This window comes from Myotis daubentonii, chromosome 2, assembly GCF_963259705.1.
Source record: "Myotis daubentonii chromosome 2, mMyoDau2.1, whole genome shotgun sequence".
Taxonomy (NCBI): domain Eukaryota; kingdom Metazoa; phylum Chordata; class Mammalia; order Chiroptera; family Vespertilionidae; genus Myotis; species Myotis daubentonii.
Window position 1 is genome coordinate 119,489,733 of NC_081841.1, and position 20,959 is coordinate 119,510,691.

The 20,959-nt window shown below is 38.0% G+C and overlaps 1 protein-coding gene across 6 annotated transcripts in view; it reads left to right on the top strand.

Moving 5' to 3' along the window:
- Positions 1-20,959, top strand: part of DCLK1 (doublecortin like kinase 1) — a 574,006-nt gene that overhangs the window by 22,430 nt on the left and 530,617 nt on the right. For all 6 annotated transcript variants that reach the window (XM_059684420.1, XM_059684417.1, XM_059684419.1 and 3 more), the window contains exon 3: positions 5,631-5,977. In XM_059684420.1, coding sequence (XP_059540403.1) covers positions 5,631-5,977 — 347 coding nt within the window. The remainder of the gene's footprint in view (positions 1-5,630; positions 5,978-20,959) is intronic.

Genomic DNA, 20,959 nt, shown 5'->3' on the forward strand with positions numbered 1-20,959 from the left:
TTCAAGAATATAACATATCTCTTAACTCACGGCCCCAATAAGAAAGAAGTTAAATACTGGATATCCAGAGCTATTGGACCAAATCAAAACTATGTATTCTTCCCATTCAAGTAACTACAATTTGTTAATATACAATTATCAGAGATACTATAACATTTTTAAAAAGCTTTTTTTTTTTTTTTTTTTTTACAAAAACCATAATTTAACTCAGTTTAAATAGAGGTAGGGTCTATAGGGGCAGGGACAAGTTCAGAATTATAATTAAACTAGAGGCCTGGTGCACAAAATTTGTGCACGGGGGCAGGGGGAGAATGTGCCTCAGCCCAGCCTGCACCCTCTCCAATCTGGGACCCCTTGAGGGATGTCTGACTTCCTGTTTAGGCCTGATCCCAGCGGGCCTAAACGGGCAGTTAGACATCCCTCTCACAATCCAGGACTGCTGGCTCCCAACCACTTGCCTGCCTGCCTGCCTGATTGCCCCTAACTGCTTCTGTTTGCCAGCCTGATCACCCCCTAACCACTCCCCTGCCAGCCTGATTGCCCCTAACTGCCCTCCCCTGCCAGCATGGTTGCCCCCAACTGCCCTCCCCTGAAGGCCCAGTCACCCCTATCTTCCCTCCCTTGCCAGCCTGGTAGCCCTTAACTACCCTCCGCTGCTGGCCCAATTGCCCCTAACTGTCCTCCCCTGCTGGCCTGGTTCTCCCTAACTGCCCTCCCCTGCAGGCCTGCTCGCCCCAACTGCCCTCCCCTGAAGGCCTGTTCACCCCAACTGCCCTCCCATGCAGGGCTGGTCCCTCTCAACTGCCCTCCCCTGTAGGGTTGGTTCCCCCCAACTGCCCTCCCCTGCAGGCCTGGTCCCCTACAACTGTCCTCCCCTGCAGGCCTGGTCACCCCTAACTGCCCTCTCCTGCTGGCCTGATTGCCCACTGCTGCCCTCCCCTGCTGGCTATCTTGTGTTCACATGGGGGTGGCCATCTTTGACCACATGGGGGCGGCCATCTTGTGTGTTGGAGTGATGGTCAATTTGCATATTACTCTTTTATTAGATAGGATAAATATTATCTAACATTTGGGGTTAAATATGTTTTTTTTTATTGTCTAAAGTTTTACATATGTCTCCTTTTCCCCCAATTGACCTCCCTCCCAAGCCATTCCCAACCTGGGCAAACCCCACCACCACAGTGTCTGTGTCCATTGGTTATACTAATATGCATGCATACAAGTCCTTTGGTTGCTCACTAACCACCCCCCTCCCCTGCCATTTGTCTCTGGATCTATAGTTCATCAAATTATGTTGATCATTATATCCCACATATGAGTGAGATCATGTGATATTTATCTTTCTCCAACTGGCTTTTTTCTCTTAGTATAATGCTCTCCAGTTCCATCCATGCTGTTGCAAATAGTAAAAGTTCCTTCTTTTTTATAGTGGCATAGTATTCCATTGTGTAGATGTACCACAGGTTTTTAATCCACTCATCTGCTGATGAGCACTTAGGCTGTTTCCAAATCTTACCTACTACAAATTGTGCTGCTATGAACATAGGGGTTCATATATCCTTTCTGATTGGTGTTTCTGGTTTCTTGGGATATAGTCCTAGAAGTGGGATTACTGATTCAAATGGGAGTTCATTTTTAACTTTTTGAGGAAACTCCATACTGTCTTCCACAGTGGCTGCACCAGTCTGCACCAGTCTACCAGCAGTGCAAGAGGGTTCTTTTTTCTCCACATCCTCGCCAGCACTTGTCATTTGTTGATTTGTTGATGATAGCTATTCTGACAGGTGTGAGATGGTATCTCATTTTTGTTTTGATTTGCATATTTACATCTCTCAGATGATTAGTGACTTTAAGAATGTTTTCACGTGTCTCTGGGCCTTCTGTATGTCCTCTTTCAAAAAGTATCTATTTAGATCCTTTGCCCTTTTTTGTTTGCATCATTTATCTTCCTTTTGTTAAGTTGTATGAGTTCTCTGTAAATTTTGGAGATTAAACCCTTATTGGAAATATCATTGGCAAATATGTTCTTACATGCAGTGTGCTTTCTTGTCGTTTGTTGATGGTTTCTTTTGCTGTGCAGAAGCTTTTTATTTTGATGTAGTCCCATTTGTTTATTTTCTCCTTAGTCTCCATTGCCCTAGGAGCTGTGTCTGTAAAGATATTGCTTCGACATATGTCTGCTATTTTGCTGCCTATGGAGTCTTATAGGATTTTTATGGTTTCCCATCTTACATTTAAGTCCTTTAGTCATTTTGAGTTTGTTTTTGTGTATGGTGTAAGTTGGTGATCTAGTTTCATTTTTTTGCATGTCTGACCAAATTTCCCAGCACCATTTATTGAAGAGACTGTCTTGACTCCATTGTATGCTCTTGCCTCCTTTGTCAAATATAAATATGTTTAATGTAAATATATTTGCACAATTAAATGGAAGCTTATTAAAGTAAGGAAACCTATCTTGACTTTTCCTGAATTTCTGAATAATGTAGTAGATTTTAAATGACAGAGCTGCATGGTGTGTGATGTTGGGTTTGCTGCTCAGCTCCTTCCTTTCCCTTTAGCTGTCACTTTCCTCCTTGCACAATATCATTCTTTATTGGAGTCTCACACCCTTCTCCAAGGTTTCATTCCAGTCTTTAAATTTGATAAACCAGGCAGAGGGTCCTCAAAGTGACAGAATAAGTTAAGTACAAATTTCATCTCATTGTTCTTACTTGAAACAAACCAGTTTTGCTTTTAAGAATTTTCAGTATGCTTTATCTAAGAAGATGTGAAAAATAAGTGTTTTTTCCTCTTTCAACAAACCCATTCCATATTGTTATTTGAGTACTTTAAAATTCTTCCTTTTTCTAATTATTTTCTTTTTTAAAGTTAAAAAGTTTCCTTTGTTGAGGTGTAAACCACTCCATGCTTTTGTTTTAATTAGTAGCTTAACAAATAGTATATAAACTTAACAAATAATTAGACAATTGTGTATCTCTGAATAGCACAGAATTCTGACAGACCAGTTTCACCAAAGTCTTCTCGGGGAATGTTTAAAGTATTCTCACAATAAGGTGGAGCCAAAGTGATTTTACTGGTAACTACGTAGCTAGAAACAATGAGCACCTTATAATATAAAACCTGCTTACTGATTTCTAGTAATTTCGTTTTTTAATTTTCCTTTCAGGCTTACTGCAGCCTCAGATGTTTTTCATTTGTGTAGCAATTTTGTATTTGAGATCACTTTGACCTTTACTATCTTATTTGATCTTTATTAAAACCTGGTGAAATAAAAGTGACCACTGCGATAGCCTTCACTGATAGAAAAATAAACTGCTCTCAAGAAGACTAGGGGACTTGCCCACAGTCACATTTGTGGAGAGGCCAAGTATTGAGCCCATACTTCCAGTTTTCTCTTCCCTCTGTTACATGCACACTGTCTCTCCACAGAGCCTTCAGAAACACACAGTTCTTGCAGTCCCTGAATGTTTTTTTTTTAAATATGTTTTTATTGAAGAAGGGAGAGAGAGAAAAACATTGATGTGAAAGAAATATTGATTGGTTGTCTCCCACATGAGATCTGACCAGGAATGGACACCAAAACTTGGGCATGTGCCCTGACCCGGCATGGAACCAGTGACTTTTTGGTGCATGGGATGATGTTCAACCAACTGAGCCACAAAGATCAGGGAGCCCATGTATATGTTTTGGATATCTGCATAAATAGTGAGAACAGTATAGTTGGGACCAGTCATGATCTGGGAGGTGGATGGAAAGGCAGATTGCTAAATTGGTAATATTTGTACCACTCCATAATGTGTAAACACACATTGGAGTATATTTTATAAACATTTGCAAAGTAAATATCTGATAACCTGTATAACTGTACTTTTCTATTTTTGAAACCCTAGTTCAGTTCTTTTTATGTGAATACTTATCCTGTCTCCTTGGATGCTTGCACTATTAATTTAAAAATAGGAAAAAGGCTTTAGATAAAAGTAAATGGACTGTGTAGGATTAATCCTAGGTCACTTTACCTGCAATTATGAATGGTTTTTTTTTTCATTTTTAACTGCTTTCAGTTACAAAGACATATTAACACAGAAAAAAGCCATTATAAACTCTTTAATTTCAAAATGCTTTGACTAAATTTATGAAATATGTATATTTAAGGTCAATAATTTTATAATTTGTCATTGCTTGGAATGTGTATTAGGTATTTTTGTGAGTGATCCACATCTACTTAATAGTCTGAGTAATGTTCTCTTTGAATAATTCTCTACTAAGGAGTATTTTTTAATAAAAAATATTTATTTTCTTTTTAGCTTTATCAGGGTATAATTGACAAATAAAATTGTAAAATATTTAAATTGCACATTTTAAAAGGATTCCTCCTATTTTATCACTTCACATATTTTATCCTTTTTTTGTGTGAGAACATTTAAGTCCTATTCTCTTAGAAAGAACTCTCTTTTATATTACACAGTATTATCAACTATAGTCACCATACCATTAGTTCCTCCATTCTTATTCATCTTATATATTTGTTTTAGATTGAGTTTATGAAAATGCAGTTTGTAAGTTGACCATTCTCAAAACCTTTTATTTATAAACAGTTGTGAATTGGCTTCCTATTGTGTGTGGATCATTATGCTTGCTCTGTGTAGGTGGGAGAAGAGGGAGAATGATTATTCTGCTTGCTTTTGGAATTCTACTTGATTTTACAAAATGTTTAGCAAACATTCCCATCAAATTTATAAATTACATAGCTATGTAAAAAACATATTTTTATTGATTTCAGAGAGGAAGGGAGAGGGACAGAGAGTTAGAAACATCAATGGTGAGAGAGAATCATTGATTGTATGCCTTCTACACACCTCTATTGGGGATCAAGCCTGCAACCCAGGCCTGTGCCCTTGACCAGAATCGAACCCAGCACCCTTCAGTCTGCAGGCTGAAGCTCTATTCACTGAGCCAAATAGGCTAGGGCAATTACATAGCTATTTTAAGAAGTGGGGTTTTTTTTTGTTTTGTTTTTTTTACCCAATTTTAGATTTTACATTATTTCAGGTGGCAAATATAGGTACCTCTGATTTTGAAGATTTTTGCAAACATAAATATTTCTAAATTTCAAAGAATACTTCCCATTATGAATAACAATATTTCTATCACCAATCTGAAGATGAAGAAAGGGAGGAATGGTGATGTTTCCCCCTCAGGATATCAGTCTGTTGCTGACAGAGCCAAATTATAAGTAAAAAAATCTTTCTTTTTCACTAACTATTAATCATGCTTGCATTGTTTAAAAAGTCATGAGTAGCCCTAGCCAGTTTGGCTCACTGGATAGAGCGTCGGCCTGAGGACTGAGGGGGTCCCAGGTTCGATTCCGGTCAAGGGCGTGTACCTTGGTTGCTGGCACATCCTCGGTAGGGGGTGTGCAGGAGGCAGCTGGTCGATGCTTCTCTCTCATCGATGTTTCTAACTCTCTATCCCTCTCCCTTCCTCTCTGTAAAAAATTAATAAAATATGTATTTTTTAAAAAGTCATGAGTAGCTCTCATCCCTAAGTAGAAAAGGAAAAAAATGAACAACTATGAAAAAGAGAGTGAGTTTACCTTAGAGTAAATTTGAATGTATTTCTCTCTTCCTTAGGAGAGAGTTATGTGTGTGGCTCAATAGAGCCTTTCAAGAAACTGGAGTACACCAAGAACGTGAACCCAAACTGGTCTGTGAATGTCAAAACCACCTCAGCATCCCGGGCAGTGTCATCACTGGCTACTGCCAAAGGGAGCCCTTCAGAGGTGCGGGAGAATAAGGATTTCATTCGGCCCAAACTTGTCACCATCATCAGAAGTGGGGTGAAGCCACGGAAAGCTGTCCGGATTCTGCTGAACAAGAAAACTGCTCATTCCTTTGAGCAGGTTCTCACTGATATAACTGATGCCATCAAGCTGGACTCAGGAGTGGTGAAACGCCTGTACACCCTGGATGGTAAACAGGTAAGAGAAGTATTGTGATATGACCTTGACTGTATAGGCAAGAACCAGGGATGTGAGGAATTTATGTGGCATGTGGTGGGAATCTGAAACATACATTTACTGACCTTTAGAGAGTTGGGTCATTTAATCAACAAATACATAGGTGCTGGTCTCAAACCAGTCCAAGGATAGTGTTAAGACAGGATTAACCATAGGACTAAAGTAAAAATGCCCATTTCTATAGCTTAAATGATTACTCAGAGATTTCTACTTTTTCAGTTATGAATTGCTTAACATAATGGTGCTTTTTAGCCATCTACTTTCAATTTTGTCATATAGTAATCTCTTATAGCCTTGAGCATGTCTGAGATTTGGAGATAAGCTCTGACCAATAGAGAAAAATCTAAATTCTATCTTTGGCCTACATAATATTTTATAAAATTTACTGTATTAGTAATGTTTACTAGTGAGATTTATTTAAATTTTATAGATTTTTGAGTGCATATCTAAGGAATAAAGTATTTCCATCTGATGGCATATTTCTAGCACATTATACATCTTGTTTTGAAAACATAATTTGAGAATTAAAATGAAGGGAGTCTTTTCACCTATGGAATACACATCAGTTGACTTGGATGAGTGGATTTTTTTAATATTTTGCTTTATTGCTTAAAGTATTACAAAGAGTATTACATATGTCTCCTCCCTCCCCCCCCTTGACATTCCCCCGGCCTCCCCTACACCACAATGTCTTGTGTCCATTGGTTATGCTTATACTCATGCATACTAGTCCTTCGGTTGATCTCTTACCCCCCCCCTTCAGCCCCCCAAACCTCCCCGGCCTTCCTGCTGTAGTTTGACAGTATCTTCGATGCTGCTCTGCCTCTGTATCTACTTTTGTTCATCAGCTTATAATGGTCTCTATAATCCATAAATGAGTGAGATCATGTGGTATTTTTCTTTCATTGACTGGCTTATATCACTTAGCATAATGCTCTTCAGTTCCATCCATGCTGTTGCAAGTGGTAAGAATTCCTTCTTTTTTACAGCAGCATAATATTCCATTGTGTAGATGTACCACAGTTTTCTAATCCATTCATCTGCTGATGGGCACTTAGGCTGTTTCCAGATCTTTGCTATGGTAAATTGTGTTGCTATGAACATAGGGATGCATATGTGCTTTCTGATTGGTGTTTCTGGTTTCTTGGGATATATTCCTAGAAGTGGGATCACTGGGTCAAATGGGAGTTCCATTTTTAACTTTTTGAGGAAACTCCATACTGTCTAACATAGTGGCTGCACCAGTCTGCATTCCTGGGAATGCAGTGCATGAGTGTTCCCTTTTCTCTGCATCCTCTCCAGCACTTGTCTTTTGTTGATTTGTTGATTATAGCTATTCTGACAGGTGTAAGATGATACCTCATTGTTGTTTTGATTTGCATCACTCAGATGATTAGTGACTTTGAGCATGTTTTCATATGTCTCTTGGCTTTCTGAATGTCCTCTTTTGAAAAGTGTCTATTTAGGTCCTTTGCCCACTTTTTGATTGGATTGTTTATCTTCCTTTTGTTAAGTTGTATGAGTTCCCTATAAATGTTGGCGATTAAACACCGTATGTTCTCCCATGCAGTGGGCTTTCTTGTTGTTTTGTTGATGGTTTCTTTTGCTGTGCAGAAGCTTTTTATTTTTATATAGTCCCATTTGTTTATTTTCTCTTTAGTTTCCAATGCCCTAGGAGCAGTATCATTGAAGAAATTGCTTCGGCATATGTCTGAGATTTTGTTGCCTTTGGATTCCTCTAGTATTTTTATGGTTTCCTGTCTTATGTTTAAGTCCTTTATCCATTTTGAGTTTATTTTTGTGTATGGTGTAAGTTGGTGGTCTAGTTTCATTTTTTTTTGCATGTATCTGTCCAATTTTCCCAACACCATTTATTGAAGAGACTGTCTTGACTCCATTGTATGTTCATGCCAGATGAGTGGATATTTTAATGTGAGGTGGTCAGATGAATTTAAAGAAAGTCTTATGTGGACTTTTGTAAAGGTTTGACAGACCCTGATGGTGTGCTGAATGAAAAAACACTGACATAGGTACAGTGAGATTCGCTAGTCTATATGAGAGTTTACCAGTATGTTTTTGGTTAAGATCATAGGTTTTAGCATACTATTTTTGCTTGAAATTAGTTTTTAATGTGGATCTGTCCAAATGATTTTTAAAAATTATTTTGAAGGATAATTTGAATCATTTGTATATAAAGTATTAAAAATAAAAACTAGATTCATATATTAAAAGGTTGATCTTATTAAATAGAATAATATAAGTTCTTGAAGGTTAAGACATTCAAACTATGAATAGAAATAGATGCAAATACTAGAAAGAATGTTAGTTGTGAAAGAATTCTTCCCCTAGGTATCCATTCAAATGCTCTAAATTATAAAATTTATTAGGAAAAAAGAAATAACTGCCAGTTATTCATTTATACTCGCCAATCTTCTGCTTGTCTCCTAAAACTTCCCCCAAGTTTCTTGTGGATAAGGATTCTGTGGAATGCAACTCCCCATTTTCTAGTTCTAAGAGGGTAATAGCCTGAATGTCACCAATATATCAGTAATCAAAAAGTCCACTACTGCCTGGTCAGTTAGAGCAACAATAAAATGGTAAGGTTTCGTATTTAAACATTTAAGGTTCCCTCTATAATGTGTGACTCAACTATTTTGTAGTTCTGCATTTTTGTGTATTGAATTTTCTCAGAACGGGAGTTTAACTGTTTTCATAAAAAGTAAAATTTGCAGCAAAGATTACATATTGATAAATCCTCTCCCTCCCTATTCACTTCAGAATTTTGTAGGTTTCAAATTGCTACACACTGATTTTAAGAGTCAACTTTAGCTATTTTAGTAAACTCTTACATTAACTGATCATTTGTGTGTTTAAGAATGAGTTTCTAAAATAGATATTTTGATGTTCTTAATAGTTTTATTCTTTTTAGGAATTTATATGTAGTTTATGGCTGGTTTTGCTATGGTTTAATAATCCAATGTAATGGGGGGAAAAATCAAGGTTTAATGTTAAAATACTAAGATTCAAACTTTGATTCAGCCGCAGATTATTTATGTTTTTAGCAAATGACCCTAATTGAGTCTATTTATACTCATCAGTAAAATAAGGCTAAAATGATCACCTCCATTTCATAGGATCCTTGAGGGATCAACTATGAGAATACATATAAAAGCAATTTTGAACTATAATAATAATATGATAGCTTTATTGAACATTATTCTATCTTTTAATATGTTTTTATTGATTTTTAGAGAGAGAGGAATGGAGACAGAAAAAGATAAATGATGTGAGAAAAAAACATTCATCGGTTGCCTCCTGTACACACTCTGACCAGGGACTGAACCTGCAACCTGGGCATTTGCCCTGACCTGGAATTGAACTGGCAACCTTGTGGTTCAGGGGATGATGCTCAACCAATTGAGACACACTGGCCAGGGCTTGAGCATTATTCTAAATGCTTTCTATGTGTTAGCATGTCTAATCTTCACAGCTTGATTTTTATCCCTACTTAATAGAACAAGATACTAAGGCACAGAATTTGTAAAAAAAACAACAAAAAAATACACATGCTAAAAAAAACTAACATGTCTAAGACCACATAGATATAAATGGCAGAGTTGGCATTTGAACCAATCTCTCTTCAGAGCTTGTGCTCATAACCACTGTACATAGCAGATTATATTAAAGAGCCAAACAGAAGTAAAGATATTAAGGAGACTTTTCAAGTGGATAATGTGTCCAAAAAAATCATCTGAAAGATTTTCTCTATTTTTCTCCTGCAGTCGTTCTACTGACAGTTGTATTCAACTATTATTGTTATTATTTTACATTTATCTTTATTGTTGAAAGTATTACAGATGTTCTCCTTTTTTCCCCATTGTCCTCCCTCAATCCTTCACCACACTATTGTGTCCATGGGTTATGCATCTCCTATATAATAAAATAGAAACATTCAAATTAACCATCCCTCTGCTATGCTCAAGCCACACCCACCAGTCACGCCCACCAGTCAATTAAGAGTGAGTATGCAAATTAACCCAACTAATATGGTGGTGGCCACGGAGCTGGAGCGAGCAGGAGGCTTGGGTTGCCCCTGGCGATGGAGGAAGCCAAGCTTCCCGCCTGCGCTGGGCTCTGCTAAAGGCTACAAAGTTTCAATTATAAAAGATAAATAAATCCCAGAAAAAAGAAAAAGAAAAAAAAGAGAGGCTGGGAGCTTGGGTCGCCGGGGGGCGTGGCCAGCCTGAAAACGGCCATCAGCCCCTCACCCAGGCTGGCCAGGCACCCCAGCAGGGATCTTCACCTGAAGGGGGTGTGGCCAGCCTGAAAACAGCCCTCAGCTCCTCACCCAGGCTGGCCACACCCCCATTTGGTGAGGATCCCTGCTTGGGGGCTAGGCCAACCTGCAAACAGCCATCAGCCCCTCACCCAGGCTGCCCAGACACCCCAGTGGGGACCCCCCCACCCTGAAGGGGTGTGGCCAGCCTGAAAACAGCTCTTAGCCCCTCACCCGGGCTGGCCAGGCACCCCAGTGGGACCCCCCACCCTGATCCGGGACACCCTTCAGGGCAAACCAGCCAGCCCCCATCCATGCACCAGGCCTCTACACTAATAAAAGAGAAACATGCAAATTGGTGTCACTCTGCTATGCCCACCAGCCAATTGGATGAGTATGCATGTGCAGAGCGAAGCCTGAAGGCTCTGGCCGGACTGAAGACTGAAGACTGAAGACTTAAGAAGATTGAAGCCAAGCCTCGCTGTGACTGGACCAAAGGCCTGGGTCCCGGGTGCCGGAGGAAAACCGGTGCTGGCAGCCAGGGGAAGGAAGACTTATTGCGTGAATCAATAAAAACATATTAAAAGATAGAATAATGTTCAATAAAGCTATCATATTATTATTATAGTTCAAAATTGCTTTTATATGTATTCTCATAGTTGATCCCTCCCCCAACCATGCCTTCCCTCTGAGATTTCAACTGTTCTTTGTTTTTTTTTAGTTGAGCATTCAATTTGCTATTGTGGTGAAGTTTCCTCCATTGTGGCATGTTCTCTTTCTGATCATTCGTGTATATGAATATGAAGCAAGAATAGTGGAAAGCTGCAGAGGAATTGGATGATAAAGTGGAAAGAATATAAAACATTTTGCTTGGGTTCCCAGGAGGAACAAAGATGCTTCCTCATGTACCCCAGGAGTCTTTAGAATTGTTTCTGTTCAGAAGAGAAAATCTGCCTCCATGAACAGTTAGGATTCATTGACATCCATGCAGAAATCAAGGCCTGATAATTCTCTTAGAAAAAACCCAGGGCTTCCTGTGTCATGATGCTCTGCCAAAGGAAGGATGATACACGCTGCTGCCACCACCTTACTGTGCCCATTGTGGCATAGGGGTCCATATGCCACAATGGCATAGGACATCACCTTTAAGATTGCTTGTTCTATCTCTTTCTTTTTTTAATAGTGTAACTGAATCCTTGTATCAACTCCATAAATGACATGGGAAATCCAGTGCTCAATAGTTTTTAAAGGCAAATTTTTTTTTTGGATTGAGAAAATAAAATTGTTTTTTAAAAATCAATAGCTTCAGTGCTTTGTGTAAATGAGTAGAGAGGAAGCTATGCAAGGTTTTCATATTATCTTCATGCAGCCTATAGATGTATCCATCAGTGATGCTAGGGTTCCTGGCAATGGCACTGTGAGAGCCGTGCCTGCTGGTAATATGTTATGCCGAGATGGCACTGAAGGGTACAGACCCCGTGCCATTCTCACTCATTCCTGCTCCATTCAGCCTCTTGGGTTTGCTTTAAGCCCTAATCTAATAGTTAATTACATAGCACTGTTTTGTGTTTTGTGGCTGAGTTAAGGAACCCTTGTATTGGAAATGCTGCACCACTTTAGAAGACATTTTGCAGGGAATTGCAGTTTCTGCACAGGACCCTGGTGACTCATGAGTGGCCTATTTGTGAGGAAATTCTAATAATTTCAACTCCATTTTCTTATTAGGCCATTGAAGCTTCAATGAAAGGTTGCTGCCCCTTTACCCCCTCCTCACATCCTTCAGAGAGCTTCTGCTTACCATGTGATCAGGAACTTTTGCTGGCCTGCTTGGGAGATCAAATAAATATTTGGTGTGTCTTGATTTTAGTGATGTATTGCTTATCTGGACCTTGACTAAGGGCCCCCAAAGAAGGAAAGAGGTCATTTTCCAGCTGAAGGTTACAATTCCATCCCCTTTCTCCACAGCTGAGGGGAGGCTTTGTAGGGTGTGATAATCATTCCCTCTTGTCACATCCAGGCAATGGATGTTGGGATTGTCTATGGGTCATTCACTCACTCTGCCAGGCAGCTACTCCCAGAGATCATTTGGAGTGTGACTATTTTTTTAAGTGATTAAAATAATCTCAAAAGATATAAGATTTACAGCAAAGATATACCTGCATATCTGCTAACTTCCTTTTTGGGAACAACTAATATGGCTACCTTGAGCTGTTAAGTCCTCTAAATCTGTGATTCCTAAATCCTTGCTTAGAAACATAAAACACAGCAGGTCTTCAAACAGCTAGTGCCTAAGTAGGCAACTTATACTGTGAAGATCAAAGAAAAGGCACTTCCCAAAGATTCCCCCTTCTTCACTGAAATATAGTAAGAGTTCAAAATAGTATAGAGCCAGGCTGGCGTGGCTCAGTGGCTAAACATTGACCTGTGAACTAGGAGGTAACGGTTTGATTCCAGGTCAGAGCATATCCCCTGGTTGCGGCTCAATCCCCAGTGTGAGGCGTGCAGGAGGCAGCCGATCAATGATTCTCTCTCATCATTGATGTTTCTCTTGCTCTCTCCTTCTCCCTTCTTCTCTGAAATTAATAAAAACATATTTAAAACATATGTATCAAAATAAAATTGAAATCATATATCAGTATTGATAAACTAGATTGCTCTTCAAGTGGAAAATGCATGCACATTCCCATCTTATCTACTCATCAACATTGAAGATCTGTACAAAATAACATCATACTTTAGTAGCATAGGAAAAACTCACTCAAGGCTGATATATTTTTATCTTATAGGCATTTCACATGTCATGAACTTTGTAAAACCCACCACTGCTAACATCCTAGACTGAGCAAACAATCTATTGCCTTCCTAATATGGAAAACACTGGGAATCACTCAGCCAAAGTAAAGATACCCATAAACTGATTTAGCTGGTAAACTGTGACAACAGGCATCATAGATACTGTCTTAGTCCATTCGGGCTGCTATAGCAGATACAACAGACTGGGTGGCATATGTATAACAGAAATTTACTTGTCACAGTTCTGGACTCTGGAAGTGCAATATCAAGGTGCTAGCAGATTTGGCCTGGTGAGAATCCACTTTCTGGTTCATAGAAAGCCACCCTTTTGTAGTATTTTCTCATGGCAGGAAAGGCTAGGGAGCTCTGGGGCATTTTTTTGTAGGGGTACTAATCCTGTTCACAAACATGACCTAATCACCCCTCAAAGGCCCTGTCTCCTATGTTGGGAATTATGTTTCAATATATGAATTTTTGGAGACACAAACATTCAGCCCATAGCAGCTGCCAAGTAAAGGAAGTCCCAGTAGTTTTCAATAAATTAATTTTTTACTATGCCTTCTCTCTATGTTTTGATTATTAAATCCCTTTCCCTTTTATAAACATAAAGCTCAAAAGATGCTTGTAAATGAGTCATAATTGCACTTATTTATTTTAGGTAGCTAGTATATGAGTTTGGTCATGATGATCAATAGGAATCTATCAATCAGATTTCACAAAATGATCTTCGCTTTTCCTTTGGTTTTTACTACCTAATTCTAATCTGAAGTAAAAATAATTTGGCTCACATTTGAGTTTAGAGAGTTCAGGATATTTCTTCTGCTTACAAGTTAAAACAGTGGTACAAATTACTGCTATAGCTGGTGTTGGCTATGGCAATTAATGAGCATAGAAAATGTGAAAAACAGAGGTTTCCAAATGAAAAGGAAGGAATTTAGGATGTGATATGATTTGGTTGGACTGGAAAAGGAGATTTTCTGTAGCAGTTGGTAGTAGTGGCTATTTTAACAATAAAATAGTTTTAATTAACCTTGTTGCTTTAAGTATATGTAAACCCTTTATTCTTGGTATACAGGTATTTTTAGTGTTATGATTTGGTATATTATCTATGTTGTGAGTGAATGTGACACCTTTTAGTCTTGTTTGCAATTGATGCAAAAAAACACACACGCAGTTGATACAAATAATTTAGCTTACATTTTAAAATGCCAAATTAAAAAGTCCTACAAAAGCTTAGAGCATATGTTAAACTATTCTCAAGATTTGCTTGAGCTCTGAATTTATGGAAAATCTTACTTGTTTTCAAAGAAAAAGGAGCTGAAGAATAATTATGATACTTTGCTTAGGGAATTAACGTGTCCAGAATAGAATGTCCCATTTTCTATTACATACCTTTGGTTGATTTTCATGACTCATAAGAAATACCTGTCCTTATGTAGATATTAATTCCCTCAAATTGGGAAGAGTTAAGTCTTTTTCTAACAGTCAGAGCTTATCTGACAAAGCAATAAATTATGGGCACCTACAGTGATTTATATTTTTAAGGCTCAGATTAGTTTCAGCAAAAGTGAATTTTATGTAAATTGAATTCTAATTTATTTTAAAATGAATTCTACAGTGTCCCACTGTAGAACTGAAGATGTGTTCCCCAAAGCACCCCCACTATATGCTTCAGGCAGTTTGGCCACTTTTATAAGACTGAGGGCTTTGGGATCAACTTCTTGTGGTGACTTCTGCTTTTGCAAAGGCTGAGAGCCCAAAATTGACCTGTAAGTCTCCTCTTCCCTCAGGGAGCATGTTGGAGTGAGTAAAAGAACTTGGACTTTCAAGCCAGTTGGGCCTGTGCTCAGATTTCAGTCTGAACAATCTAGCTGGATTGAGTTTGTCATTCAGGCTTGGAAACTTAAGTTAGTTCCCCCCTTAACTGATTATTGAAGTTTCAAAATCCTATATATTGACTATGCTTAGATATGCTGTAATTTTAGCATAGATATATGTATAGCATAATGTAGAGGGAAAACACTAGATTTTATAGACTAGGTTCAAACATAGATTTAAGATTGATAGACTTAAGTTGAAGTCTGTCCTCTACCCCTAGCCATAGTGTAGTCCATTCTCCCATTGGGAAGAGTTAATTCTTGGTTACGTCTCAGTTTTCTCATCTGTATAATAGGAATAATGATAATGCCTGCTTTATAAGTTGTCATGATGATTTAATGAAACAATCCGTGTGACAGACTCATACATCTCATTGCATCATCACCACAGCTCTGCAAAGCCAGGACCTTCTCATTTCTCAAGACTCAGCTCAAGGGTGACCTCATCTATGAAATAATTTCTGACTTCCCCATGTGGAATTGACAGTTCCATCTCCTGGGGCTCTGCTAACTGTCCATTGTAGGTAGCTCCACAATTCTTGATTATGCTGCCTGTTGACTATTGACATGCCTGTCTCTCTCATCAGAATTCATAGGATAAGGCTGGGACAGTATTCTATTTGCTTCTGTATCTCTAGGACCTGACCTGGTAAATGTTTGTTTAATTGAATGTCTAAATGACTGGACGATTGACTAGTTTGCCATGGGCTACACCTTTAGTGCAGTGCTTCCAAAGTACTAACAGGCCCTGGCCATTTAGGAGCTGGCTGATCACCCTGGTGGTACTCTCTGCCATGGTATGTGAGGTGCTCATCATAGTATTTCTTTTCTAGCTTAGACTCCTGCTTCATTAATGACTCTAGGATAACTTAAAAACACACACCAAAAACACATCAAACTTTAGAGCATTTTCTTTGTAGAAAGAACTTGTATCCTACAGGGAAACAATAGACAGTCTGTTAGAAAATATTCACCATCTGAGTCAAGAGAATTGCTCTAAATCTTCCTGGCATTGTTTTAGCCATCCAGGTAATTAATATACTCGATGAATTTAAAAACTGGTGAGAGGTCAATAAGAGATTCGCATGAATAGCGTTTGGCCCAATGATTTGAGATACACAAACCTGCAGTGTCTGGGAGTTTGTGCTGCTAGAGTACAACATATTACAGCAGACTTTTCTGATAAGTTTAAATCCTTGAAATTAAATTAAATGAAAGAGGAAGGTTCAGAAATTAAATGGAACTTAAAAAAATCCAATTTTAAATCTGAACCATGTTGTAAACAACATTCCATAGAAAGAAAAGGACAAATGGAAGATTTTGGTTTTAATTAGCTTTTTTCATTGTAAGATTAATATATGATCATTGTAAAGAATTTTGAAGCAAATGAGTAAATATTAAGAGAAATTAAATTGATTTATACTATCATTGACAAGATGGCTCTTGTTAATATTTTCACTTATTTTCTTTGCTTTTTTCTTTATAAATTTATATCTTACTCTGCATACAATTTAATTTCTTGCTTATAATTTCATTAGATACTATGTACATTCATGTGAGAAATGTCTTAAAATTATTAAGCCATCTCCTCTTTAACTTGTTTTATTGCCCAGATTAAGACCCTCAGAAGGTAAGTTGTCCAGTTTGCTTTCCTCTCTAGTAATTACTCTGCAGAACTTCTCTTATGTGCTCTTACTTATGGCTGGAGCATGGTTTTTGAGATGTTGTTCAATGTAACCAGTTATTGGAAGCTAAACATATCTCAGAATTTAAAACCCTCTTGGAAAAAAGTATAGACATATTTCAAAAGGTGTCTGATGAAATAAGTCTAGCATTACTCATAAATACTAGGTAACATAGGCTTTTTTGGTCAAAAGAGCCTAATTACGATTGTCCATTAGGAGTTTCTCTTTGAGGGAAAAAACACAAGATAATTCTCTTTCCATGCTTAGTCACTTCTGCTTTGTGTTATAACAATTTGTGCACTTTTGTAAGACCAAAACATCTTGGAGAAAGAAGACAATACTTTATTGACTTTTATATTCTTTTTAAAATGGAATTTATTGATATGTGTATATTTATATAAAACATTTTAAAATATTGAAATATTGAAAACAAAAATGACATTAAAATGGTAATGTATATCGCAGGTACATGAATGCTTCTCATAGCTATTGCTACTCCTTAATTATCCTGATTTTCCCTCTAGAAAACTTGCTTAACTGATATTTTGCTTTATTTCATGACTTCTGTATTCTTGACTGCCCTTATTAGATATTTAGTATTTATTAAGTGACATTTATTGATTTAACTTGTGGTTCAGATTCTGATCAGTAGAACCAGAGAATGATAGGGCTAGGAGTGTCCTTTGGATAAATATTTCCAATCTCTCTTTTTCTATACTTGGAATACCATGAACTAAACATACTTTGGCAGGTAGTAAAATAAAATCAATATTTTATTTTTAAAATATCTCATAGGAAGAAAATAATTCAAAGCAAGCATTATCTTTTTTTAAAAGTAGATTTTTATTTTTGATGCTTTTTCAGAGTAATAGTTTGGGAGCTGGTAATTAGTTATACAACAGAAAAAAGTCATAAGATGTTCTACTATATGCTCAGGTATATGCTCTACCCATTTTCTTAAAAACTTTGCTACCCAGAGTGGTTTGAGGGCAGCAGTAGTAATGCCACCAGCGCAATTATAGAAATACAGACTCTCAAGCCCCCCTAGACCACTAAATTAGAATCTGCATTTTAACAAGATCTTCATGTGATTCATATTTACATTGAAGTTGGGGAATCACTGTTTAGGTGACTGAACACTGTGAATAGATCATAAAAAATCCAAAGACCTAAAGATGGTAAAACTGTGGCTGTTACATGGTAGATGGAATTAACATTAATTTTAGCTAATGTGGCAGTTTCATTAACATCCTCTCAATGTCAATATTAACATCAGATGGTAAGATATGATTGCCATCAACAATATTCTGGAAAACAGTCAGTTCATTAGTATGAAATGTATGCCCACTGTAGTCTAACCTCAGTGGGCTGCCTGTAAGTGTGGAGGATGGAGAATTTCCTGCATGGAGAATAAATGAAAGTTAAGAGGCAGAGAATGAACTGTGGAAATGCTGACCTGATGAAGAGATTAAGTATATGATTTCCGCAATAGGCTGCACAGATTTAATCTTTTCCTCATGTTCTGGATAGCTTTCATGGGGATGACTGAAAGTAATTTAAACTCTTTTGTGAGTTGATTTGAGATATCCAACACTGTCAGGGAGAGCCCTTATGCAAGAGAAAATTCACAGCATGGAGGAACATAGCATAGTTTTTAATATATCCAGGAAATGGAGGGGTAATTTTGAAAATAATTTCCAGCTACCATGCCTAGAGATTTAGTGGCAAAGAGTCTTAAATCCTTGGCTGTTGAGAACAATAATGGATAAGGTAAACTGCTGTGAAGTAATCAGAATTGGGGTGGTTTACTTACAGTGCAGCCTAGGAGACTAAGAGATGCAGGAGATGTCGCATATTTAATTCAACAGCAGCTGGCAGTGACTCCACTCCACTTAGGCAGTTGTGGCCTTGCAAACAACCACACAATGCCCAGTGACCCCACCAACAGGGATTTTTTAAATGAGAAGGTCAACTCTATCTCTGAGGTTAAATCTCCAAATTGGGGAGAAATAATACGTTCTAAAAATAAGTGGGGTTTCTATATGGAGAAGCAGTAAAAGGTTCATTTCTGTCATTGGTTGATGCAATGATCCTTGAGAAAATAAAATTACATATTTCTCAGGACTTTTCTGGGATTGGTGTCCTGTGAAAAGATTTGTACAGATATGTTGGCCATTTTGTTTCTTAATAACATCATTGTTTTCTTCTATAGCAAAAATTCCTTTTTTCCTTTATCCACATTTCATGTCACATTGGTAGATTCAGCCAATGTGTATTTAAAAAACAACAACAAAAAACACAACCATTTATTGAACTCTTGTTGTCAGTGGCAACAGTTATTAACCTTATAGGAAAAGAGAAGATCTCAGAAAATCATATGATGATGCCTCTGGGATACTTTTAGGGGAGGAAATCTAATCTCACACATTATTATTATTGTGCAGTGCCCATTGATTATAGTGGTCATAGAAACAAAGGCCTACAAGGTCTGTGAAGTGAACAGACTATTCCCAGAGTCATCTTTAATTTTGCCAAATTGGTTCAAGTTTCATCTGGGTTCTACTAAGATAGTCTTGTTTTAACATTTCAAGTGTTTTTAATATTGAGAATGTATATATTCTTGTTAATTGTTAGATTAGTAGGTATCTACTGAGCATTAGCTCTGTGCCAGGTGTTGGGTAGTTAGAAGACTTGGACCAGACCAGTTCCTCCCAAGGGTCATAAGGGGAATCAAAATCCTTTATGGATTTCCTGAATTCACTAGTAGAGAACTTATATTTTCATGTTCAAATGTCTAGGAGATGATTGAAAAGTTCATTTTATTTATGTCCTTGCATTGTTTGCAGATGTGACTGTCAAAACACTCTTAAGCAATATTACCTTCATATTTTAAATAATTAAAATACATGTTCTATTTTATAGTTTAATTAATAACACTTCAGCACATTTAAAATCAGAGTAATGGTAAAAGCCTACTTTTGTGTACCAAGTTGCTAGTAAACAGCCTTAAATTTAAATTAGTCCCTGTCCTCAAAGTGCATGGCATAATTTAGAAGCTTTGTTGTTTTTTGTTTGTTTGTTTTTGTATATTTTCATTGATTTCAGAGAGGAAGGAAGAGGGAGAGAGAGATAGAAACATCAATGATGAGAGAGAAGCACTGACCGGCTGCCTCTTGCACACCACCTACTAGGGATCAAGCCTGCAATCCGGACAGGTGCCCTGACTGGGAACTGAACCATGACCTCCTTTATGGGTTGACCTGAAAACACTGAGCCACACTGGCCAGGCTAGAAGCTTTGATAATATTAACTATACTAGCCCTCAACTTTATTAGCCTACACTAGCCCAATGAGGTGTGCTATCTGTCAGATCTGTAAAATTACGATTCATTTTCTTGCATCAGTCAAAGTGAAAGGAAAGTTATTTTCAAGACTTTTCAAGATTATAAAAATGTATGAGAGAGAACCAAGATGGTGGTGTAGGTAAATGCCTATACTCATCACCTCCAACAACCACATAAAAATTGCAACTAAAACACTTAATAACCATCATTCAGAACCACCTGAAAGCTGGCCAAATGGAAGTCCTACAACTAGAGAAGTAAAGAGGAAAGCACATTGAAACTGGTAGAAGGGGCAGAGGCGCAGAATACGCTGTATCAGTACCCATTTGTGCTGTTTTTTTTTTTTTTTTTTTTTTAATTGGGAGGGAGAACATCCCTGCAGAGGCCTCCTATGAGGAGCAAGGGGCCCCAGTCCTGCACCAGCCCCCAACCCATGGTTCAGACTTGGGAAGAGAAGTCCCCATAACTATGGGCTATAAAAACCAGTGGAGATGCTGAAACCGGTTTGGCTCAGTGGATAGAGCGTTGGCCTGTGGACTGAAAGGACCCAGGTTCGATTCCGGTCAAGGGCATGTACCTGGATTGCGGGCACATCCCCAGTAGGAGATGTGCAGGAGGCAGCTGATCGATGTTTCTCTCTCATCCATGTTTCTAACTATCTCTCTCCCTTTCTCTCTGTAAAAAAATCAATAAAATATATTTTTTTAAAAAAGAAAAAATGAAAACCAGTGGAGATTATGGCTCAGTGATACAGAGGCTGCTGGAGACCCAGGCGTTCCTTTTAAAGGGCGGGTGCAGGAACTAAACTTACAAGGTCCTGCCTTCTCTGAGCTCTAGGGCCAGGGCGAGGCTCTGGGGGACCCAGACACATATGAGGAGGAATAGGATTGTCTGGAATTGGGGCAGGAAATTGGGGGCAGCTTTCTCCCAGATGGAGGTGCTCACAGGGTTCATTGTTCCTGTGCTGG